The sequence below is a fragment of the Chelonoidis abingdonii genome, chromosome 16 (assembly GCF_003597395.2).
Source record: "Chelonoidis abingdonii isolate Lonesome George chromosome 16, CheloAbing_2.0, whole genome shotgun sequence".
Classification (NCBI taxonomy): Eukaryota; Metazoa; Chordata; order Testudines; family Testudinidae; genus Chelonoidis; species Chelonoidis abingdonii.
The window spans coordinates 815,264-840,996 of record NC_133784.1 but is presented as its reverse complement, the minus strand read 5'-3'; the positions used below and the strand labels follow the sequence as shown (position 1 = coordinate 840,996).

At 47.2% G+C, this 25,733-nt stretch overlaps 1 protein-coding gene across 1 annotated transcript in view; it reads left to right on the top strand.

Moving 5' to 3' along the window:
• LOC116838098 (VPS10 domain-containing receptor SorCS3) overlaps positions 1 to 25,733 on the top strand; it is a 513,373-nt gene that overhangs the window by 311,541 nt on the left and 176,099 nt on the right. The window contains exon 4 of the mRNA XM_032803097.2: positions 376 to 534. Within this exon, the coding sequence (XP_032658988.1) occupies positions 376 to 534 (159 nt within the window). The remainder of the gene's footprint in view (positions 1 to 375; positions 535 to 25,733) is intronic.

Here is a 25,733-nt window from a genome sequence, read left to right as displayed (position 1 = left end):
ATAGCCCATCTCCGTATTAAATATTCTGTATATGCCATATATGTTACATTAACTACGGCTGATCAATTTTTTTTCATTAGGAAAAAAAATCAACCAAAATTGCTTTTGAATCAAAACAAAAATGTGCATTTTGGTCAAAATTTTCCATTTTATTTTATTTTTTTTTAACAAAAACCCATAGGGGATCTTGAGGAGCTGTTTGCAGCCTAAGGCCGATAATGAAATGCTGAGCAGTTTCTGGTTCCATCTTATTTAAGGCAGTGCTGCCAGTTCATTCTTATATAAATATGTTTTAGGTTACATGGATTCTGACTTTCCCATTAACCCTGTTCTGTTTCCTTCTCTCTCTCTCTCTCTCTCAATTGTCCTATTTAGATAATGCTCCTGGGCGACCCGGAGATTGAGAGCAGCATATTGATTAGCTCTGATGAAGGCGCCACCTATCAAAAGTATCGGCTGAACTTTTACATCCAGAGCCTGCTGTTCCACCCCAAGCAGGAAGACTGGATTCTGGCATACAGTCTCGATCAAAAGGTGACCAACTCCTTTCAGATTCAAGTGATTATTTTACAGAGTCGGGTGACAGAGAAATTGTCAAGAAGAACAACTATATATCTGGAAAGTGACTGTAGCGGGGTAGTCATCCTGCTCTGGCCCTGAAGGGGTTAAAACAGCCGTGGGCAAGGACTGCCCCTGGGAGCCAATAGGCTGGGCTGATTGGGGAAGTAGCCATAGCTGGGGCCATGCCCCAATCAGGCCACAACCGGCCCTATAAAAGGGCTGCGAGCCAGAAGAAGGAAGAGTCTCTCTCTTGCTCTGGTGAGAGAAGGGCCAGGCTGCCTGGGAGCTCAGCATTCACGGAACAGAGCAGGGCTGGGGAAAGGCAAGAGGGGCTGGGGAGCTCCAGCCTGGTAAATCCCCAGGCTGCAGGCTTTGCTAAAAGGCCAAAACAGGTACTGGGGTTGCAGAGACTTCAGCCTGGGGTTAGGCAGAGGCAGCTGGTTCAACCTCCTTGCCAGTGATGAGTGACCTTTTATGGACTGCAGTTTGCTCCAGTGAGAGGGGGCTGGATGATGACTGGCAGTAGCCACTGAGGCAAGGTGGGTGAGAGGGTTGGGAGCTCCCCTGGGGTGGGGGAGCAGACTGTGGGTTACTGCTGGGGGAAGAACCCAGAGGAAAAGGGGCACCGGGGTCTGGGAGGGACGCGGGGGCCTTAAAGGCAGGCGAGACACTGGTCTGCCGAGGGTTCTCTGGGCTGGGCAAGAGCTATTTCCCAGGATAATCAGCAGGAGGTGCTGCACCAGTGAGTTTGCTACACTACAGTGACTATGTATTCAGCAGATCTGCTTTTTGGGTTGATTCGGAGACAGATCTGCCGACTTCAGTGACGTTGTTCAGTTTTTGCTGTGTTAGCCTTTCAGAGCCAAAACAGCTCCATGGCTGCGAAGCTGGATTCTGTTCCTCCTCGGGCATTCTCAACTGAATCACTCACTAAATTCCAAGCAGTTACTCCTGTGTAAACCCACCAAAGGCAGTGGTGTTGCTCTGTCCTTATTGAGAACATAATTTAGCCTGTGGAAGCTTTATCAATAGTGCTGATAAGAGAAACGGAAGGAATCCTAGAGCCAGATTTGATATGACGTGCTAAAGATCTAGCCACTTATTTAGAGGCCTAAATGGTTCCTGAGCTCTCCTGAAAATCTGGCACTTGGAGCCCACATTGCGTATGCAAGAGCTGTCTTTTGGGAGCGTGGGGGATTCTTTCTGTTGGAAACCAAACACATTTGATCTGGCAATCACTGAGCAGCAATACACTTGAAACCCCATTATGCAGTTCTTACAGGCACTGTTCAGCGTGGAACTACAATGAAAACAAAATCATTTGCTACTGTCAATGGCTAATGATAGATTGTTGAAACGGAAAGCACTTTAAAGATCCACTTTATTTTTCCTTCCTTATGGCGTTTAATTGTTACCATACACTCTGCTGCTGTGCAGTTCACGGTGCTGATTTGTTTCAGTTCCTGGGTTCCAGGGTTATGGGGCAATACTACCCAGATACTGGGCCCAAGTTATTTGGCAGCACTTCTTTACAAATACTGGTACATCAGCTCTTTCTAATCTCTTCCTCCCAGTGAGCTTGCCCTGGGAGCTATTTAGTGTACCCTGTAATAAGTCACACACACTACCACAGCAGCACCTTCAAACAGTAACTAGAACATAACCTTTATCCCCTTGTTAGCAGAATGCTAGGGCAGTTGCCAGGTGTATGTCGTTACTCCTCTCACTGGCCTGAGTGACATTTCCAGGCTCAAAGCCATTGTAAATAGACTTCTTTCATAGTACCAGGGGGTTATTGTCTGGCAGACTTAGTCAAATGTCAAATATCTTGTGAGCTCAGATTTCAACGTCACCAGAAACGTTGAAGTTGGATTGAAAGACCAGTAGACTTGTTTGATGTCGCCGAATGGTTTGATGCCGCTTTTAAGATGGAGGTAAAGGTTTTTAAACGGCGCTTCTTTTTCGCACAGATGCAGCCCTGTAAGAAAGAGACAGCTGATGAGGTACACGGGGTGAGATAAACTGAACTGAATGTGTCGGGCATGTGTCTGCAAGGAGGCTCAACTGTGACACCAGGGAAACATTTGCTCCTTGGTTCACACAGGGGGCCTACTTTTCTCTTTCAGTAAGGCCCCTTTGTGCCGCACTAGCACGGTAAAGGGGCTCAAAGTAGGTGAAAAAGCCCCCCTAGAATATGCTCTGTGCATGGGGCTTTTCCAGCTGGTGTAGAACTGGCATACGGGCTCAATGTCATCCCGGCTCTCACCGCCTCCCTTAAGTGGTGTGGTCAGAGTGTGTTTTTTCTGCTTGCCATGGGCCCACTGGGAGCCACTGGAAGCTGAATGTGGGTTAGAGCATTCCTGAGGTTGCTCTAATTTACCCCAGGGGCTGAGTAACTCTCTGCACAGCCCCAGAATACAAGTAGTATAAAGTTGACTAAATGCCACCTTCCCCCCATCCCCGACCTCCCAGCTTGCCCCAAATTCAGCAGTGGAGTAACCGAGAATCAGGCTCTGTGTATATGCAAGATCTACACTGCACACTACTGTACATGGGGGTTACATTTTGCTTAGTGTAAAGCAATAGGAATTATAGCACTGAGCACCAAGGGCTTTTCCTAATCAGAAAACCGATTTGTGGAGGAAGCACTGTTCCCCGGCTCTTTCTTGTTGACAGCTTGGCATAAACTAGCCTGGTGATGGAGAGTTGTCAAATCTACTAAGCCTTGTATGGGCATCTCTCCAAGGAGGCTGCTAATGGCTAGAACTGAATTTTTAGTTGCCATGTGCACAATTTTCACCTCTTTTATATATAAAGATTGACTTGCGCTGAACAATATATATATATGTACAGTTTGAGGTTTGAAATACAAGAGTTATCCGGGCAGTTGATGGTTGTATTGTTGGAATCAGATTAAAGATTGAGGGCCAGATAATCCAGGGGAGCTGTGCCAGTTTACATCTGCTGAAGAGCTGACCTAACAACCACACGCTACCTTTCTTTAAGGAAAAATGAAAGCGGATTAAATTAGACTCTGCAAACTTCATAAGACAGAGTCTTCTAAGCCGGCACAGGGACATGTACATTACTCTGCCTTGAGCCAGTTTGGTCCCCTGCATCCTCGGCCATGGTTAACTCAGATTGGTATTGCTGCATAAGAGTTTTCTTCTAGGGAAAGGTAGCTTTAAATTGCAGTCCGGACTCCAGGGGAGCCTGGCTGGCAGATTCTGCTCAGTGCATTCCCCATCGGCCCTGACCCTGCCTTCTTCCTGGCCAGCAATGCCTGAAATTTTGGCCAGGGTCAGGACCGGCACTAGTGTTTTTAGCGCTCTAGGCGCACGGCCATTTCGCTGCCCCGTGCGCTGGTCCCGCGGCTCCAGTGGAGCTGCCGCAGATGTGCCTGCAGAAGATCCCCTGGTCCCCCAGCTCTGGTGGAGCTGCCACACGTGTGCCTGCAGGAGATCCACCGGAGCTGCGGGAGCAGCGGACCGTCCGCAGGAATGCCTGTGGCAGCTCCACCGGAGCCAAAGGACCAGGGGACCCTCCACGGGCACGCCTGCGGCAGGTCCACCGGGGCCACCTGCTGCCCCCCCATAATCCTGGCCCCCTAGGCGATTGCCTAGGCCGCCTAAATGGAAGCGCCCGTCCTGGCCAGGGTTGCCTCTTGCGGGCTCCATCGTGGATGGGAGGTTGCGCTTGCTGTCTGCTGCCTCCACTTCTGCAGCAGATTTGCTGCTGCGAATCTCTGTGGGCGTGATTCAACTCCTGTTACAGTCAGTGGAAAGACCCTGATTGAATGTATTGGCCCTAAATCTGCAGAAGCTGCCATAGACTTTGGGTGGAATCCAACCCCTTGGATGTGAACTTCCTCTAATTTCTCATGCAGTGGGGGCTGTGGGAGTGGGATCATGCATTTGGTTCATACTAATAATTTTGGTTCTATGAATTTGCTCCAGACCCATCTTTAGTAAAAATACAGCTGTATAATCCAAGAGAGGAGTTAACCACCCAGAGAGAAATACAGATTACCTTCAGTGGAATGTACAGCACACACTGTATATGAAATAGATCTATGGGAATCTTAAAAACAAAGGGCATTTGCAGATGGTCCCATTGTTGTGATATTTAAAGGGAATTTCTCAAGTTACTAAAAATCAGAGATTTGATTATCCTAACATATATTACTATCTGCTGGGGAAATTCTTTCCTGATTATTTGAGAGAAATAGTTAAGAAGTCTTTATTTCTTAACATGTATATTCCAGTAACTATGAAATCTACCACATCTTGGTTTTAAAACCATTTAAAAAGAGCCCAGAATTGGGTAGCTATAGGGAAAAATGATATCAAGTTCTTCAGTGCTCTGCCTGGCATCAGTAGCAGTGAACAGTCAGATCCTACTCTGAGGGTATACCTATCTCATAGAGCTGGAAGGTACCCTAAAAGGTCCTTAAATCCAGCCCCCTGCATTTGCCAGCAGAACCAAGTACTGATTTTGCCCCAGATCCTTAAGTGCCCCCCCCAAGGATTGAACTCACAATACTGGGTTTAGGAGGCCAACGCTCAAACCACTGAGCTATCCCTCCCCTTGTGTAGCTATACTGCAAGTAGACACCTGTGGCTGGCCCATGCCAGCTGACATGGGCTCACAGGTCTTGGACTAAGAGGTTGTTTAATTGTGGTGTAGATGTTCAGGCTTGGGCTGCAGCCCAAGACGAGAGAGATCCACGCTGCAGCCACCACTAGTTTAAACCCCACCCCTGGCTGACCCTGGCACACAACACTCTGCCCTCTGGAACTGCTCCCCTCCTGATCAAAGAATCGGCATAGTGTAAGTGCACCTATTAAACAGGTTCTCTTAGTCTAGACAAGGTTGTAATTTCATTCTTGCATAGCTTAGGTTTAAGTAGGTTTAAGAATTGTTTGTATGTGTGCTTTGTAAGTTAGGTTTACGAAAAATTGTTCGCATTGTTGTTACTTTGCATATATCTTTGGTGTAGTCTAGGTAAGTTAGATCATAGATAAGATTTTGCTGTGTCTGTATAATTGTGGTTAAGTCTTCTTCACCGCTGTCCTAACCCCCCCTTGCCCGACTTCGCCCGTGCCAATACCCCCCGTAGCTCCAGATCACTCGTTGCATGTCTCTCTGTGTTAAAACGTGCAGCCATGTCTGCTCTCGTGTGTCTCGCCTGAGTTTAAATCTCCTCTGCTCATGTCCCTCCTCTTTCCCACCAACCTCATCCTCTATCTGCCTTTCTCTCTCTCTCTCTCTCTCTCCTTAATCCCTCCCACCTACGTGAGTCACCCGTCCTACTGCGCCTGTCCAAACCATGTATACTGAGTCTAAAAAATCCCATGGTTACCCTAACACGATCAACTTTACATTACAACAACTGTGACACCATTTTCACCTAGAGTTGTGGTTATTTAACACATTTGGCCCATAACTGTCAGTTGTTTATGCTGCTGTACACACCACTTTACACAGAAATTGGAGCTAACCTGTTACATTTTATACTCTCAAGTGTTAATTGGTTACCACTGAATGCCCCCCACTGTAACTGTACCAACCACTATTGAAACCCTGTATACTATTTACTAAAAGAAACCCTCCATTGTCCTTAAAAACTAGCACATCGATTTCGTGCCTGGAGTATCTCAAAGAAATCGAGTCCTCTCTCCTATCTCTCCCGTCGATGCCTTACTAACCGCTGTTCCCGTCTCTATGTTTCGCTGTCCTGCGGGATGTAAAGTCTCTCTTGCAGGCTCCCCTGTCCTAGCTGCTGGCCTTGTTTCCCAAGCAGACAGACCCCAAGCTAACCCTTGGTCTTAATATATAATCGTTTCTTTGCTACAGCAGCGCCTTTGCTGCTAAAAAAAAAAAGCCTGTCCCGCTTGCTAAGCTGTGCCTTCCTGGACGTGTATCCTGGGCTGCCAGCTTTGCAAGCCACCCACTGCTGGCTGCAGCCACCACTAAGTTTAAACCCCCTTCCCCGGGCTGTATCGCTGGGCACACAACACTCTGCCCTCTGGAACTGCTCCCCCTCCTTGATCAAAGATCAATCGGCATAGTGTAAGGGTGCACCTATTAGAATCAGGTTCTCTTAGTCTAGATAAGGTTGCTAATTTTCATTCTTGCATAGCTGTAGGTTTAAGTTAGGTTTAGAGAAAGTTGTTTGTATTGTGCTGCTGTAACGTTAGGTTTAAAAAAAGCATTGTTCGCATTGTTGGTTGTACTTTGCTAAATCTTTGGTGTAGTCTTGGTTACAGTTAGATCATAGATACAGATTTTGCTGTGTTCTGTATAATTGTTGGTTAAGTCTGTCTTCACGCTGTCCTAACCCCCCCTTCCCGAACTTCGCCCGTGCCAATAACCCCCCGAGCTCCCCTAGTCACTCGTTGCATGTCTCTCTGTGTTTAAAACTTGCAGCCTGTCTGCTCTCGTGTGTCTCGCCTGAGTTTAAATACTCCTCTCAGCTCATGTGCCCTCCTCTTCCCACCAACCTCCATTCCTCTATCCCTGCCTTTCTCTCTCTCTCTCTCTCTCTCCTTAATCCCTTCCCACCTACGTAGGTCCAGCTCGCTCCTACTGAACGCCTGCTCAAACCTAATTGTATACTGAGTCTAGCATAAAATCCCATTGGTTACCCTTTTCTCTCTAACAACACCCTCACACTTTTACATTTACACCACTGTGACACCATTTTCACTAGAGTTGTTGGTTATTTAACACATTTGGCCCATAACTGTACAGTTGGTTATATGCTGCTGTGACACACCCTTTTACACAGAAATTTGTTAGCTACCTGTTACATATTTATACTTCAGTGTTAATTGGTTACAACTGTAATTGTAACCCCACTGTACTGTACCCCACTATTGAAACCCTGCTATACTATTTACTAAAAGAAACCCTCCCCAATTGTCTTCCCTTAACAAACCCCATACCCCTCACTATTGAATTTTCCCTGTTTTTGCATTTTCTTAATAAAGTTTATTTTGCACCCCACCAGTGCAGTAGTTGTCCCCCAAGATCCCCTACCTGCTGGCAGGGTCACAAAGAACGAAAGGAAATTGACGTTCAGTTGTTGATTGCAACGGGAATAGGACTGGGCCCCAAATCAGGTGGAAAGCAATCTGGACTTCTTTAGGGCCAGATTTTGCCACAACTTTGTGTGGAGGTGCTGGGGGCAAGGCGTGTCTCGCCCACGAGGAAAGGTTGGAAGAACAGGCCACCTTTAGGCTAGAGAAGAGAAGGCTTGGGGAGGGACATATTAACAGTCTTCAAATGTGTAAAAGTTGTTAGAGAGAGGATAGTAATCAATTGGTCTCTGTGTCCACTGAGAATAGGAGAAGGAGGAATTGGCTTAGTTGGGAGCAAGAGAGATTTAGGTTGGGTGTTAGGAACAACTTTCTAATGCACAGGATAGGGAAGATCTGGAACAGGTTACTTTAGGGAGGCTGTGGAGTCCCCGTTTTTAAGAACAGGTTAGACAAACACCAGCCAGAGATGATCTAGGTTTACTTGGCCCTACCTCAGCGCACGTGAATGGACTAAATGACCTCTCAAAATCCCTTCCAACCCTGTGTTTCTATGATTCTAAGTGCAAATCCCACGCAATAACCAGGAACAATCACAGTACCTGGACTCAGTCCCTGCCTCTTCCTTACACCTCCATGGTGTAAATTGCCTCAAGAGAGACAGGGAGGAGGTGGGGTGATGGCTAATCAGACCCATTGCACTAGCCTGCTTTGTGGCCCAGGTATGCATTGGGGAGTAGCCAAGTGAGGGTGCAGGTTGGAGACACCTCCTGTGTGTGAGGAAAGTGAGGAGGTTTGTGCCTTCCCCCAGGCCTCCATCTGGGTGCTGCAGGATCAGCCTCATAGCAGCCTTCAACTACCTGAAGGGGGGTTGAAAGAGGATGGAGCTTGGCTGTTCTTAATGGTGGCAGATGACAGAACAAGAAGCAATGGTCTCAAATTGCAGTGGGGAGATCTAGATTGGATTTTAGGAAACACTATTTCACTAGGAGGGTGGTGAAGCACTGGAATGGGTTACCTAAGGAGGTTGTGGAATCTCCATCCTTAGAGGTTTTTAAGGCCCAGCCTGACAAAGCCCTGGCTGGGATGATATAGTTGGTGTTGGTCCTGCTTTGAGGAGGGGTTTGGACTGGATGACCTCCTGAGGTCTCTTCTGACCCTAATCTTCTATGACTGTATGATTCTATGATCACAAACCAGTTTATCAGGTTCAAATACGCAACCTGATCCTGGGTGAGCTTGGTCTGTATTGAACAGCTGGCCTTTGTGCTGGTTGCTCATCTCTTACAGTTAGCTGGGGGTCCTGCCCTTTAAGGGGAGAGGGATAGCTCAGGGGTTTGAGCACTGGCTGCTAAACACAGGGTTGTGAGTTTAATCCGTGAGGGGACCATTTTTGGATCTGGGTCAAAAGTCAGTCTGGGAATTGGTCCTGCTTTGAGCAGCGGGTTGGACTAGATGACCTCCTGAGGTCCCTTCCAACCCTGATATTCTATGAAATGCATGAGAACTGGTGAGCTTGTTGTTCACATGTATCCTCCTGTGATTCTTTGTCCATAGCTAATAAAACAACAAAGCCACAGATAAGAAGTCAATGGCTTGTTGCACACACAGGGTGGGCAGGGGGATCTACACTCTCAGTTTGTCCTCAACCCTCTCTCTAGGCTGTCAAAGCATATTTGACCTTTGCAGATTTTACTTCCAATGACTGCAAATCAATGGCAGCTTAAAGATGCATTAGATGGCCACTGGAAAACAAACCAAATACATGCACTCCGACTCCCAGCAGCTGGAGCTGCAAAGGGGAGATTTAATCCACCCGCTTAGAACTGGGCACATGTAAATGAGTCTGCAAATTCCATTTCAACTCTGATTTTTTTTAAACCTCATTTAGATTCATATTTTATTTTATTAATTTTCTTTCATCTTAGCAGAAAAACAAGCTGCTGGTGCTGCCTCTGAGAACCTGAAATGGTCAGTGCACAAATCCCAAATGTAACTACAATCAGCTAAGCTTCTACGCAAGCAGAAGTTTCAATAAATATTAAAAACCCCTTAGGACAGCTTTACTGCGGTCCAAAGACCAGATGAAACAGGCATGTGACCCGATTTTCAAAGGGATTTGATTTCAGTGGGAGTTAGGCACCTGTTTAATAAATTGTTATCAGGTTGCCTGACTACTTCTTGGTTGGTTATGAAAGAAACCTATATACATATCAGTTAGGCTTATTGCATAAACGTCATAACATAATAGTGCAGAGAAAAAGGTTCATACGATAAGTTTGCGTGATACCAGCTGGGAGGGTTGCGAGGTGCTTTGGAGAGGGATTATAAATTCAAAATGATCTGGACAATTGGAGAAATGGTCTGAAAGTAAATAGATGAATTCATAAGGACAAATAACAAAGTTACTCACGTTAGGGAAGGAACAATCAGCTGTCACACATACAAAATGGAGAAATGCGTGCTAGGAAGGAGTACTGCAGAAAAGGGGTTCTGGGGTCAAGTGGATCAACAGCAAATAATGAGTCAAAGGTAACGGTCAAAAAGCAAAACATCATTCTGGGATGTATTAGCTGAGTGTTGTAACAAGAACGAGAAGTAATACTTTCTGCTTCACTTCCGCATTGATTTAGGCCTCAATGGTATATGTGTCCAGCTTACTGGGTGCACATTCAGGAAATGGTGGACAAACGTAAGAAAAGTTCCAAAAGAGCACAAAATGGAGTAAATGGTCTAGAAAACATGACCCTGAGGGAAGATTGAAAAACTGAGTTGTGTAGTCTGGAGAAGAGAAGACTGAGAGGGGACAGGGATACAGTTTTTCAAATACAAAAAGGTTGATACAAGGAGGAGGGAAATGTTCTTAACGCTCTTATGAGGACATAGGAGACAAGAGGGCAATGGGCTTAAACTGTGGCAAGGGAGTGTTAGGTTGGACATTAGGAAAAATTTCCTAACTCTCAGGGTAGTTAAGCCCTGGAATGAATTGCCTAGGGAAGTTGTGGAATCTCCATCATTGGAGATTTTTAAGAGCAGATTGGACAAACATCTGTCAGAAATGGTCTAGATAATACTTAGTCCTGCCTTGAGTGTAGGGCAGTGGACTAGATGACCTCTCAAGGTGCCTTCCAGTTTTATGATACCGGTATCCGGGAAGCCATCTTGTACAGCATTGTTGCGTTCACCTTACGCAGAAGTTGTGTTCCCAAAGTCACACCTCTAAAACCATCTTTTTGCATCCTACCTGTTCACCAGGGACTGTGCATGTCAGTTGAAACTAAATTTAACCATTCAGCTTTCTACCTTATCTGGTACCATGCTGTGCTTCTCATCTTTGGTCTGAACTCATGCATTCCAGATACCAAGGGGTGTGTCGGGCCTAGGCTTCTCCCAGGGTAGAACATTCATATCTTGTCCTTTTCCTTTGGAACTTTCCAGTATTAGTCTGTGAGAGTAACTCCCTTCCTGCTGCTATGGTAAAGCACTCATATGTCCTGATCTCGACAAATTTCCTAACTACTTAAGCCAAAGCTTACTTCAGCTAATGCACAGTATTACAGGAGGTTTGACCTGGGTGGACAAGATTGTCGGGAGAGTATAGTACATTCAGTTAACGTAACTTCCCAACACTTATATTATATATGTGGCTAGCATATATGTGTTGGCTAACACACCTAAATACACCTGAGGAACTGGGCCAATGGCCCCAGCGGTCTGTGAGCTATATTATCCCTTCTAGCCCAGAGTAAGGGTCAGTGTACAGAGGCTGCAACCCTCATGGAGCCCAGGGAAGTAACTGTGTCTTTAAGAGGCACAGTTCCTTTCCGCCCGCCCTCTCCCACTGCTTGCTCCCAAGGCATTGCAGTTTGCCACTGACCCCGACTTATAGCCAATTGCTACCCTCTGCCACATTGGCTCAGCTGTGCCGACTAATGCAGTACGTGGGGCTGAGTCAAGACACCTACTGTTACTATTTCGTGTTTATTAATTCTTTGCTCTATTGTAGCACTGAGGTCCCCAGGGTACAAATGCAGACTAGAAGAACAGTCTGGCACCAAAGACCATACAGTCTAAGGCCTGGTCTACACTGGGGGTTGGGGTCAGGAGCGGCGCCAGGGTTTCTGATGCCCTAGGCGGATGGCCGTTTCGCTGCCGCCCCCCGCGGCTCCGGTGGAGCTGCCGCAGTCATGCCAGTGAGCGGTCCGCTGGCCTAAAGGCTCAGGTGGACCTGCCGCAGGCATGACTGTGGTAGGTCCGCCGGAGCCTTTAGACCAGCGCCCCGTCCGCCAGCACGATTGCGGCAGCTCCACCGGAGCCGCCACAGCAGCGGACCGTCTGCCGGCATGACTGCGGTAGGTCCCCCAGAGCCGCGTGCCACCCCTTCCTGGCAAAATAGCACCCACCAAAAATTCTGGCGTCCTAGGTCATTGCCTAAGTCACCTAAATGGTAGCGCCGGCCCTGGTTAGGGGTTGATGTAAGATATGGAACTTCAGCTACGGGAATGCCATAGCTGAAGTTAACATATCTTATTTCGATTTACCTCCTGTCCTCATGGTGCGGGATCGACGGTTGCGGTTCCCCCATCGACTCTGCTACCACCGCTCGCTTTGATGGAGTTCCGGCAGGGGCAGCTCCAGGCACCAGTGCTCCAAGCGCATGCCTGGGATGGCAAGCTGTGGGGGGCGCTCTGCCGGTCGCTGGTAGGGCAGCAGGCAGGGTGCCTTCGGCGGCTTCCCTGCGGAGGGTCCACTGGTCCTGCGGCTTTGGTGGACCTCCCGCATGTGTGCCTGCGGAGGGTCCACTGGTCCCGTGGCTTCGGTGGACCTCCCGCAGGCGTGCCTGCAGAGGGTCTGCTGGTCCCGCGGGACCAGCGGACCCTCCGTGCTTGGGACGGCAAATATCTAGAGCCACCTCTGAGTTCCGGAGTCGATGGGGAGCACATTCGGGGAGCGATATCACGTCTAGATGAGATGCGATATATCAATCCCTGATAAATCGATCGCTACCCCCCAATCCAGCAGATGGTGTACTCTTAGGGTACGTCCCGACTAACGCTGCAGCTGGAGGGGTAACGTCCAGCATGGGGGGATGTACACATGCTAGCTTGGATCAAGCAGAACACTGAAAATAGCAGTGTAGCTGCGTCAGAACGGGCTAGCCAACTGAGTACTAGCTTAGATGGGATTGTACTCTGGCATATAGTCTAGGCTGCTGTGGCTACATCGCTGTTTTTAGCTTGCTAACTGGATCAAAGTTCCGCATGCTGGAAAATACACCTCCAGTGGCAGTGTAGGCAGACCCTATGTATGTCCCCTGTGTGGAGAGAGGGAAGCACAGAGCTTGCAGCTCCAATCTCTCCCCATGGCCCTGTAAGGAAGCAGGGGGAGACACTTAAAATATTTAAAGTTGTAATTGTTAGAAAAATAAACTGTAAACATAGAAGGTCCTCACATACCCCAGTGATGAGCCTTGCAGGAAAAGCTGGAGGGAGAAGCAGAGGATAAATAGATAGATGTTATCGAACCATTCTCAAATGCACCTGCCACCACATTATTAATGTGAGAGAATTCTATAAATAAAGAGCTCTGTAATCAAGGGCTGCTGCTTCCAAAGGCCTTAATCTTCATCACGAAGCAAAACAACAAAGTGGGTCTCTTCATATCATCACGTACAAGCAGCTCAATTAGATGATCAAGCTAATACACTGCTGTGTCATGAAGATGCACCTGGCAGTCGATATCAAACTCAATTAGGAGTTCCCTGTAACCTCAGAGCAGTAGAGACTTATGATCCACAAGTCTAATGCAGCACATGTCAGGATCTTGGTTCCCTAGGTTAGACAGGGCTGAATTCATTTAGAAGGACAGCGGTACAGTGGGATACTTTTTATAAGCTACACACAAAGTCACCAGAATGTGAACAAGACACCCCCCTCCCAGCCCGTTATGTCAGCCGTGCAGCCCTGGAGAGGTTCAGGAGACAGACAGAAGGCTGCCCTGTGGGGCAAAGTAGCAGCTGAAGTCAAACTCATTTCATCATGATTAGTTGTGCGTGGTGTTCAGTTAATGAGAAAGATAAGAAGCTCTTTCTGCCTCTGCCTGGATCCCAACAGTGGAATCATTGATTGTATGGTAGGGTGAGCGAACTCATGGGGAGACAAGTGTTGATTCTTTTGTCATTCATCTCAATAATATTGGAGTCCCATGGGAAGTAGTGTGTGGAGAGATGGTATGCACCCGGGCTCGTTTTAATCATAGTTCGTTGACATTCACAGGACCATTGTTCTCTTGCTTCCTGGCCTTACAGATAAATAGTCTAGTCTGGCCAAGTCCAAGGTTTATACTACGCCCATCAACCATAACATCTGAGCACCTTCCAGAGAAGACAAACAAACCACATCCTCTGTACTCTTCTCTCCTTTCCCAATCTCAAGGATGGCAGTAGCACCCATTGCCAGTAGTACCTTCCTCGTGAACGATTGCTGGAGCCATTGGAAAGTTGGGTCAATGGAAGTGGTTGGTGTTTCGTTCCCTCCGGAGAAGGAAATGCTGGTGCAAATCAGTGTAGTTTTGCTTACTTCCACAGAGCTATGTCAATTTACTCCAGCTGAAGATCTGGCCCTGTCAATTTTATTTTAAATCCTTGGCTATCAGTTGTCTTCAGAACTCTGGCATCAGAAGGGACTGAGCACACGCTTCTTTTGATGGTGACCACTTTCATTCAGACAAACAGCCATTCCCGGTCAGATTGAGTCAGGCCAGCCCAATGAGCACTATCAGCCCTGCTCTGGTGCCCCCATAATATTTTGCAGTGTCAGTCTGTGACCTTTCATTTTAAACACTTGAAAGCCAATATTTTTAGGCATGGGTACCTAGAATTAGGTCCTTAAAACTGTATAAAAATGGCCTAATTTTAAAGGTGCTACATGCCCATTGTTTCCTTGGAAGTTGACAACCTCCTCCTCTCTTTCTGCGCCTGTTTTTGTGGCTTTCTCCTGTGTTGCTACACAGTATACCTTGTGTCTAAATTTAGGGCCCAGTCCAACTCCCGTTGATGTCAATAGGAAGGCATAGTTAAGTTAAAGGCCTCTTAAAAGGGAAAGTTAATGAGTTTACAAGAAACTTAAGAGTGCAGCCCTATCTCAGATTATTCAGGCGGGTCTTCACAAAATGTGGGCAGCGACAGATGGTTTGGATTTAAACAGGATTGTCACAGCTGGATGCTTGTGTTTGGAGAACACCTGGATAGGTAAGGAAGTGGATTAGAACCATGTCATCTGTAAAGTTCTGCAGGCCTCTGTGAAGTCTGGCAGATGAAGAAAATGGTATGGAAGAGTGTGTCAGGCAAGGGGAGAAAACACATCTTGCTGCTAGAGTTTTGACGTTTATGTACGATAGGGGTGAAGTAGATTTTAGCTGTCAAGGGGGAAAATGGAGGAGATGTGTTGACTTTCAGCCTCTTTAATCAATCCTGCAGTCCCCATCCTGTCTAGAGTAAAATAACATGCACATTTCACTGCTAAGAGGAACAGTAAGAACTGCCCAATTAGTACTGTTTTAACGACAACACCTCGAGACCCCAGCCAGGATCAGGGCCTCAATGTTCTAGGTGCTGTACCTAGTAAGAAGTAGCCCTGGCCCCAGAGAGCTTATAGTCGAAACGGACAAAAAGAAGTATCATCCCCACAGTACAAATGAGGTGAGGAAGCACAGAGAGATTAAGTGATTTACCCAAGGCTGCATGGGAAAGCTGTGTTAAATCCAGGAATTGATCCCAGATAGGAATTGAATTCCTCTGCCTTAACTGCAAGGCTATCCTTCCTCTCTATGTGACATACTCTTCTGAGAACATCATGTTCTATGACAACGTCTGTCCTTGGCTGCACATGCTATTTGCCACCAGCACCTCCGGGGCTTAGCCCACGGAGTTAATAAAACAGACAAACCAAACTGTTAGTTGTGTAAAAAGAAACCCCAGAGATCCAGAATATTTAAAGGCAACTTACCAAGGCCTCTTCTTCAATACAGTAATCAAGTGAGGATTTGAAATCACCTAACTTCATTTACAAATGATGAATATCTATCAGGCCTTTTAAATGAAAGGACGAGTAAAACATATATAGTGTTTGTTCAATTCATTAAAAAGGAGACAATTTATCAAGAGTCCCCCCCTTAAACTGAAGCCATATGCAAATATAGGGAAATCAAGACCCTACAATACTTTTGTGGCATGATGAATATTTTTATAATCCTAATTAGCACCAGCCATTTACTCTAGCAATTTTCCCCAATCTAGCCAATTTGAAATTAAAATAGATGCCTTGATTACAAAACTCATTAGGAAAGAAGCACCCTTCTCACTCACCAGTTCATTTAGAATGCACAAGCTGAATGAAGTGTGGAGCACTTATGTTGTCAATTGCCATAAGTGAAGTGAGTCTTAATTGCTAGCATTGTGGAGTATTTGTCTTGCTGCGTGTTTCATTGCAGTTTAATATATCATTCATTATGTGTAACAGAAGCAACTTTTAAATAGTTTAATTAAGCAGAGTTGGTGCACTGGTAATTTTTATAAAGTCGAATGTCACAATTGTTTGCATTTGAAGCACTGATGGATATTAATGTTGGGAAGAAGAAGGATGACTCTGCATTTATCTTTCTGATTATGGCTAGGATGGCAGTTTAAATAGATGATGAGAAATTAAATGACGCAACACTGACTCAACTTTAGAAGTGCCCTGACACATTTTGCCCTGGCAAATAGTGAGGTTCAGGCTGGGTGATAGTTTGTGATTGAGAACTAAAGTAGCTGACTGTGAAACTTGAATTAGATAGAATATACTTTCTTTCCTACTGGTTATTTATTTATTATGTAGCACCTTGATCAGCAGGTTTTTGTTCTGTAAAGGGCAATGTAGAAGTATATACAATATAACTCATTTAAGACTTAACCACCCCCAGCCACTAACTAACAGTAGTTGATATGTTCCATGAAGTTCTTTTCCACTGCCAGGCCCTGCTCCTGCAGACACGTTACTCACGTGTCATGGGAGAAAAGCATGTGCAAAATGGTTTTCAGGTTTGGGGCTTTAGACAGTTCCATGGGAGGCTTTTTGGATTATTTCTCTGAAGCACCAAGCTTTAGGTACAGCCAGAGGGAAGAAGTACCCCCTGACATCTGAAAGATATATCCAAGGACATACAGGAATAGAGGGAGGCCTCATTTAATTTCATTGGTCCAAGACAGCTTTTTGGAGGGATGCAGTTGAGAAATTGCCTTGTGCTTTGCTAATATATAGGGCCAGGTTTTCAAAAGGGTTTAGCAGCCAGCATCATTCAGAGCAATGGGAGCTGAGATCTTGTGAAGATCTGCCCCATGGGGACAAACTTTCCTGAATAATAATAGCTGGTGTTAATTAACATTTGCACATAACTTTGTAAATATAAAACCCTACTGAATAGGAATACTGCACGTTTATTCTGCATATGGCAGCAGGCCAGTTCTATACAGCAATGCCTTAATCCCATTAAAGATGATTGAATAGAAGACCAGTGGCTTTGAGGCAGGCATTTCTAGAAGGTAGACAGTCACCTGAAAGAGATTAAGGAGAAAAGATATTGCGCACACACACTCACATTAAACCACAAGAAGCCAAGGAGTTACCTAGCTGTATTGTTTTGGGGTTAAACAAACACCTTAAAAAATTAAAATGCTAGCAGGGATGACTTGCACACTTGGAACACGCTTGAGCACCCAAGATCCAGTAGAGCAGTAATATTTTTTAAGAGAATGCATTTTCCAGGGGTCACACGAAGCCTATTCAGCAATACCGATGGCAAAGATCTTTAAATATATGTAGTTTCCAAATAACCATTTCTATAACTCTTCCTCCCCAAAGACTTCCAAAGCACTTTACAGACTATTGCCACAATCCTGCAATCAGATCCATGTGGGCCACCTCCTGTGCCTACATGGAGGCAAATGGATTTCAGTGAGGCTCCATTATCAGAAGAGTAGCATCTAGGCCCAGTTGTGGGAGGAGCAGTGTAAGTGCAAAGCACTACACTTAGGCATGAATAATCAACTGCACAAATGGGAAATAAGTTGCTAGGAAGGAGTATTGCAGATCTGGGCGTTATAATGGATCACAAATTAAAGTTGAGTTAACAGTGTAATATTGTTGCAATAAAAGTGAACATCATTCTGGGATGTATTAGCAGGAGTGTTGTAAGCAAGACACGGGAAGCAATTCTTCCACTCTGCTCAGCATTGATAAAGCATCAGCTGGAGTATTGTGTCCAGTTCTGGGCACCAAACTTTGGGAAAGATGTGAATAAATTGCAGAAAGTCCAGAGGAGAGCAACAAAAACAATTAAAGGTCTAGAAAACATAACCTACAAGGAAAGATCCAAGAAATTGGGTTTGTTTAATCTGGTGAAGAGACGATTGAGAGGGAACATAACAGTCTACAAGTACACAAAATGATGTGATAAAGAAGAGTGTGATAAATTGTTTTCTTTATCCATGGAAGACTGGACAAGAAGTAATGGGCTTATATTGCAGCAAGGAAGAGTTAGTTTAGATATTAGGAAAAACTTTCTGTCAGGGTAGTTAAGCATTGGAATAAATAACCTAGGGAGGTTTTTGAATCTCTGTCATTCGAAGTTTTTAAGAGCAAGTTGGACAATCATCTGTCAGGGATGGTCTAGCTAATACTTAGCCCTGCCTTAGTGCAGGGAACTGGACTAGATGACCTGTCAAGGTTCCTTCCAGTCCTACATTTTTTGATTTCTATGATACATAGTCCATGCCCCAAAGAGCTTACAGTCTAAATAGAGAAGACAAAGAAAGGGTGTGATGGGAGTGAGCGTAATTAACCACTGGGACAATTTACCAAGAGGAGAAGTAATTTGCTCAAAGTCACACAGTAGGCTATTGGCAGAGCCTGGGATTTTACTCAGATATCTAGACTCCTAGTATAGTTTCCTAACCACTAGGCCATACTGCCTTCCAGAAGTCCACTTGTGCACACCATATTGCAGGATCTTCAGCTACAAGTAAACTTCTTTCCCATCTACTCTGTCAATCTCATATGTTCAGTTTAAGGAACATCCACCGGGGTCAATGGAAATTCCATTTGTGGTTCTAATGCAGAATATGTTCTATCGATGAATATTGAAGTTAGAAAATCGCAATGTGTGTATATTGTAGGGATGTGGAACATTGTGAAACTCTTGGGACTGTTGTTGCAGGTGGCTGCAAGATCTTGCTATTTTGTGAAATGGAATTTTTCCATTGAAAACCAGTATTTGGTGTGTTTGTGTTGCAAATCCACCTTTGCATGCAAATAGGTCTATTTTTGCTCTTTTGCATTCTATTCAGGTAATTCCTGTGTCCAGTGGTCCTTGCTTCCATGACGGAAGTTCTTCTTCGAGTGCTTGCTCATATCCATTCCAGTTAGGTATGTGCGCGCCGCGTGCACGTTCGTCGGAAGACTTTTACCCTAGCAACACTCCCAAGAAGGAGGAGATCGCGCACCCACTGGCACACTTATCAAGGCCGTTGCCTTCAAGCACTAGTCTCAGATAGTCGCACTTCACTCACGGTCATACACCGAGTTTCATTCTCTCTGTAACTTTGAGTGTAACTGACCACTCGATACATTCCTCTACTGCCTCAAAGAGCCTCTGGACTGCTTTCTCCGCGGCCACCGCGCCAGTGGTCTTAGACGCTACCCTGCATGCCTTTGATGCGTGCGCTCTATCTGTTGTTCCGTCACAAACGCTACCAGCAGCCAGAAGGAGTCGTCGTTTAAATATGTCGGATGTCCGTCATCGCAGAGACTAGCATCAGCCTTAACTGGATCGGACACACTGTGAGCCCGAGAACAACTGTTACATCTAATCGTATTTACACATCTTTATTAAGTCGTTATCAGACCTACTCTCATTAGTACTTCACACTATTGAAAGTTCAATTCAGGTTCTATAAATAAACATACTTGTATGTTGAATGTACTGTAGAATTTTAGTGGAAGACTGGTTTCAGATTTAATGCCGGAAAAAGCTAAAAGGGGTTTTTCAAAAATAATCATCACCATCCAGGAACAGGATCACGCAGAGTGATCGAGAAAAGATATTCACAGTTGTCCTGCTAGAGTCTCTAGCTACCTACTAGTGCCGGCGCCGTGTCTCCCGGTTGATGAGCACTTCCGCTCCTGCTGCTTCCGTGCCAACGGCACCGCAGCCAGAGAGCTCATCTAACTCGGATTGCCACAGCACCGACTCCTGCCGCGCACCGTTGATCCCGGTCCCAACAAGGGCCGTCGGACCCAGTGCCTGACTCTCCAGCACGCTCCGTGGTTGAGCTTCCTGCTCCTGTTGCTTCCGTGCCAACGGCAACTGACAGCCAGAGAGCTCATCTCAGTTGGATTCGCCGGCACCAACACCTACCGAGGCACCGACGACGCCGGCACCAAGTTGATCCCGGTCCCACAAGGGCCATCCGAATCCAGTGCCTGACTGCTCCCACGGCGCACGCCGTGGTCGAGCTCCCTGCTCCTACTGTTCAGTGCAATCTGCACCGCGGGACAGAGATCTTGTTCTAGAGCTGGATCGCCGGCACCCAAGAGCCTGCGACAACACTGCTGCGGTCAGCTCGTCGAATACCTGTCCACGTGTGACAGTAGAATTCCGGTGCCATGCATGCTCCCCGGTTACGCACTGTGGTCGAGCTTACTGTTTCCCTCCACGCCGGAAGGCATCCCCAACGGTGAGGGTTTTTTCATTGCCATGACAGAGTAGGTTGCTGCCTGAACCCCCTGCAACCGCCGGTGAAGGTAATAGTCTCTTGGCAAGCCTCTGGATGCGTCGGCGCTCCAATCCTCGGCACCACGGTCGCACTCACTTCACCGGTCGGTGTCCCGTTCACTGACCCGATAATCTCGGAACACCGTTCTGGCTCCATCACCGCTACAGGCGCTGTGACTGCCGTACCGCTCCCAAGACCTCGAGATCTCCGTTGACCTCCCGGCACCGCTGTAGTAGGAGGTCGGATCTCGTTTCCAGGTACCGGTGCGCCTTCCGGTCCCCGGTCCCAGGGGCCATAGTTGGGCAAAGTCTGGTAGAGTCAGAGACTCTGACCAATGATTTTCAGCACCTCCATGCCATCCGGATCACGCACCTGTCTTTCCACGCGGTCAGTCTTATGCTCAGGACCCGAGATTCTGGTGTGCCCACAACACCCTACGGGGCCATAGAGACTCCCATGGAGGGTAGCGCTCAATGTGGATCTCCGGGTGCAGGAGGTTCCGGAAGAACGGAACCCGATAGTGGATATTCCTATCAGCGGTTTGCCCCCTAAGAGGGCCCTACCGCGTTTATTCGGAACCAATCCAGGCAATTGCCGATATCTCTGGAGGGTTCGACTACTTGCTTGTCCCGTCCTTCTCCCTGCTCACTGGTCATATTCAGTTGGTTAAGAAACAGGGAATGGGATGGCCAGCAGGCACCAGCCCCGAATATTAGGAGTGCTAGGTGAGTGACCCTAACTCAAACTCGCAAGGTGTAACTCTGCAAGGGCCTTATAGCCCTGCGTGGCGATCAATGAGCCCTGCTTAGTCCCTATAACCGTAACACCTGGATGGCGATGGATAAATTTATGGAGCTTCCAATCAAGACTCCCGCCAAGAGCTCACTGCCCTTTGAAGGAAGGGAGAAAAGGCGGACAGAGCTTCCCTCCAGGCCTCATTACCATAAGGTGCATCTCATGACGTCAGGTTTGAAATCTCCTGCTTTCACGACTTACCAGTTGTTGTAAAGGTCTCTTTGCAGTGAAATCAACCCCAGACGGCAAAGCCTGAAGGACAACAGGGTCCTCATGCGATCTCTCTCGGTGTGCATACGCCAAACGTCCTATTGCAGGCCCTTCCGTCCCCAGCCACATACACGCCACAACTCTGCGGCCTAGCACAGATAGGGCTTTGGCAGATGGCGCGGCTGATGTGGTCGCAGACAACCGTCAGGACCCCGAGAAGGGCCAAGATCGAGGTCCCTCGCAATCGCTACGGGGACCCAAAGACAATCTTCAAAGGTGCGCCGAGGGTGGCGTACCGGTTAAAGCCTGATCCCTCCTACTTCCTCTGGCGTGGTCCCAGTTAATTCAGGTCCGCTGTCTTCTACACATGGTGGAGACATGGGGGCAACCTCCCTTTCTTTGTTCCAACCCTGTCCCTCTTAGGTACTCATCTCGGCGCGCAATTCCTCTTACAAGAGGTGCTAGACGCCGATGGACGGAGGGGGCAAGGGGTTACTATCCTTATTCCCTAACCCCAACCCGTACGACGGGACCGAGTCTCGGATGCCTGTTCAGGCCATAGAAGGGCCAACACGCTCCCCCAGCTCATTGGGTCCTCCTCAAACTTCGCAGGGGCAGGGTGCGCATTATCATGGTTCTTCCAGCAATGGTCAGGCAGCACTGATACGCCACATATTGCTCGGAACCGGTCCATAGCCTACCCAATTACCCTCGCACTCCACCACACGTCATACGTCAGGACCACGGCAGGCTTCGCCACCCGGACCTGCAGTCTCTTCACCTCACGGTGTGGCTGCTGCATGACTAGCGGGGTAAGCAGGAAGCCTTCCACCTGGTCAATGTATCTTGCCAGGGGAAGCGTTTCTTCTACAGGTGCGGAACGCTTAATCCTGCTCCCTGCTGAGGGTCTCGATTCCCTCTATTTTGGACTATCCCTCTGGCTTGCAGCAGCAGGGCGTAGTGGTGTCATCGCTGAAGGTACACTTGGCAGCCAGTCTCTACCTTCTCCCAGGCTGCGGTGATCGCTCTGTGTGTTCTCACTCTCCTATGGTTTCGAGGTTCCTCAAGGGCTTGGAGCGCTTACACTCTTAGGTACAAACCACCCAGCCACAACCTGGGACCGCTCAACCATGGTTTTTAACCCAGACTTATGTCTCCCCATTCGAGCCGTTAGCATCCTGCTTCGTTGCTGTACCTGTTTCGAAGACAGCTTTCCTCGTAGCCATTACATCGGCCAGACGAGTCTCCCGAGCTCAGGGCTCTTACGGTGGTTTCCATCATGAACTAATTTTTCCCAAAGACAAGGTGCAGTTACGTCCACGCGGCTTCCTCCCTAGGTGGTGACTGCCTTTCCTGGTTCCCACAACAGTCAACGCGATGGGGACAACAATTGCACTCTCTGGACGTCTGTACAGCGCTCGCACAGTTATGTTGAGTGGAACAACCATTTCCTAACATCGCCCAGCTAATCGGTCGCGGTAGCAGACCGAAGGAAGGCCTATCCTGTTTTCCTCTCAGAGGCTCTCATCTTGGGTGATAAGTGCACCCAGCAACTTGTTATGATTTGGCTCACTTCCCCCAAGCCACATCACTATGCATTCTACCAAGGGCTCAGATTTTGTCTGCCGCCTGCTGACTCGTGTGCCTCCCACGAGATCTCTCGCCGCAGCTGCATGGTCCTCGGGCCATACATTGCTTCGCATTATGCTCTGGTTTAACAGATCCAGGAGATGCTGCAGCCTCTTGGCTCAGCGCTTTTTGCATTTTGCAGTATCTCACTCCGACCCCGACACCTCACCTGTAAGGCTGGGAATCACACTAACTGAAATGGATATGAGCAAACACTCGAAGGAAGAAAGGACGGTTACTCACACCTTTGTAACTGTTGTTCTTCGAGATGTTGGTTGGCTCATATCACTATCTTCCAACACCCGTCCTCCCTTCCCCACTGTCGGAGTAGCGGGCAAGAAGGAACTGAAGGGTGGCTGGGTCGGCAGGGGTATATATCCGGCACCATGGCGGCGCCACTCCAGAGGGCCCTGCCGACCCACCGAGTTGTTTGCTAGGGTAAAAGTCTTTACGACGAACGTGCACGCGGCGCGCGCACACCTAACTGGAATGGATATGAGCAACACATCTCGAAGAACAACAGTTACAAAGGTGAGTAACCGTCTTTTATGGCAGCCCAATAAACCCTGTTATAATCTAACAGCACACCCAAGCTAATACACAAAAGGCATATGGTGCCAGATGTCCAGCTGGTATAAAATGGTGTAACTTCATCTTGCAGAAAATGAATGTTAATATCAGCATCTGTATGGAACCCTGCCCTTTTATATAAGACTCTATGTAAATTAATCTCCATCCTGCTTTAATTCCAGTTCATCTCTTCCATAGGAATGCACATGGAGCTAGAGCAAAGCAGGAAATGGTTTTCGCTTCCTGTGAAAACTTTTGAGAAATCAATAATTTTTCCTGTCTAAAAATCAGGATGAAAAGATGAAATCTTGATAATATTTTTGAACCAAAAATCTGAAAAAAAAAATCAATTTGGGATAATCAGAATATTATGTTTTGATCATCTCAGCATGTTTTGTTCCAGTTTTGACCACCTTTCTTTTTCATTTTGTTAACAGTATAATTAAAATACTAAACAAAAGGTCATTTAAAATCTGAAGTTCACAATTTGTTTTGAAAATATCAACACAACGACTTTGAATCTTTTTTTTAAAATAAATTCAAGTGAAAAATTTGTCAAAACTGGCCCTTCCCCTCCTCCCCACAGGATTTTCATGTATCAGCATTTTCCAATGAAAAAGCGTTTGTTTGAATAATTCCTGACTAGCTCTACTTTGGCAAGGCTAATACACCTGTTTGTAGGATTAGGGCCTGATAAAGCAGCACTCTGCTGTCTACACCAGGCGCATTTAACCGTCCAAGAAATGTGTGTGTAAATCAGAGGGTTACATAACATCTGAGTTTACACCCCTATCACAACCACATTTCTCATGCAGTTGTTCAGAGTAAAAGCTCAGTTAATACTTTTGTGGCAGTTAGAAGATGTTCTTCCAGTGCAATAACATTCTCTGGGTTTGCATTCATGTCATGGGCATGCAGAAAAGGAGAAGCTGCAGAAGCAGAAGCCACGGTGATTCTGAGGGAAGAGCTTATTTACAACAGGGACAACTTTAAAAAAAATCTCTAAGAACTTCCTTTGAGTGCTCGGTAAAATCTGTATTTTTTTTTTTATAGCAAAGGGAGGGACTTTGGGGGGAGCTGATTCTCCACTGCCCTGTAGCTTGTGCAGTCATTTCCAGTTGTGCAAAGTGGGCACTATGTCACCATCCTGAGCTAGTGTGAGCACCTTTTCAAAATGCAAAACCAGGACACATGCAGAAGCCACGCCCCCTCTGTGGCCCTGTCCCCGGCTCCTCCTCTTCTCCTTGAGGCCCTGCCCCCTGGCCAGGTTGGAAGCCAGAACTGGGCAGTGGACAGAGCTGCTCAGGGAACTCTGGCTGCTGTGGGGAGCCCTGGACCCCCTCAACTGCCACGGGCAGGAAGCAGGGGTGCCCAAGAGCAGACCTTGTCCCTGCCTCCCAGGGTGTGCCGCCCAGGGCAGGTGGAGAGTCCAGGACTCAGGGGCTCCCCATAGCAGCCTGGGCACCCCACAGTGGCCCAGGCTCCCTGCCGGCTCTTACTACTGCCCATCTTCTGGCCTGGACAGGTGTGGGGCCTTGGGGGGATGAGGGGGAACAGGGGACAGGGCCTCATGGTATGTGTAGGGGGAAAGGTCCACTTCTGCTCCCCCCACCCCCATGGGAAGAGGCTGGCACCAACCCTGAGCCTCAGGCAGGTGCGGAGTGGTACTGCAGGGAATCTTGGACAAATGCTGTCCTGGAGTCATCAGCCCCGGGACTGGAACTTGAAATGTACATTTCAGGACTGTCCTGCCCAATTAGGGCTGGGTGGTCACCCTATCCTGATCTGGTAGTATTTTACATGTACTGGGCTCAGGCGTAGATGACAACCGTCAGTGAGGAATCCTACCACTGGTCTCCTCTAGTAACAATGCATCCAGTGTGTCTCTCTTTTCCCAGTTGCTGGAATCACAGCAGTGTCACAAGGAGTTTCTATAGATGATCAGGACTCTGGTCTTACATACATTCAGCTCTTAGAATCTTTCTTTTTCAGTTGTTTTTGTCTCTCTCAGTTCCCTCTGAACTGGCATAATAGGGCATTGGCACGAGACTAGCTCCATATCTCAGATATGTATGTAAGTCCATCAGACTGGCACATATCTATGTAAAGGCAGAATT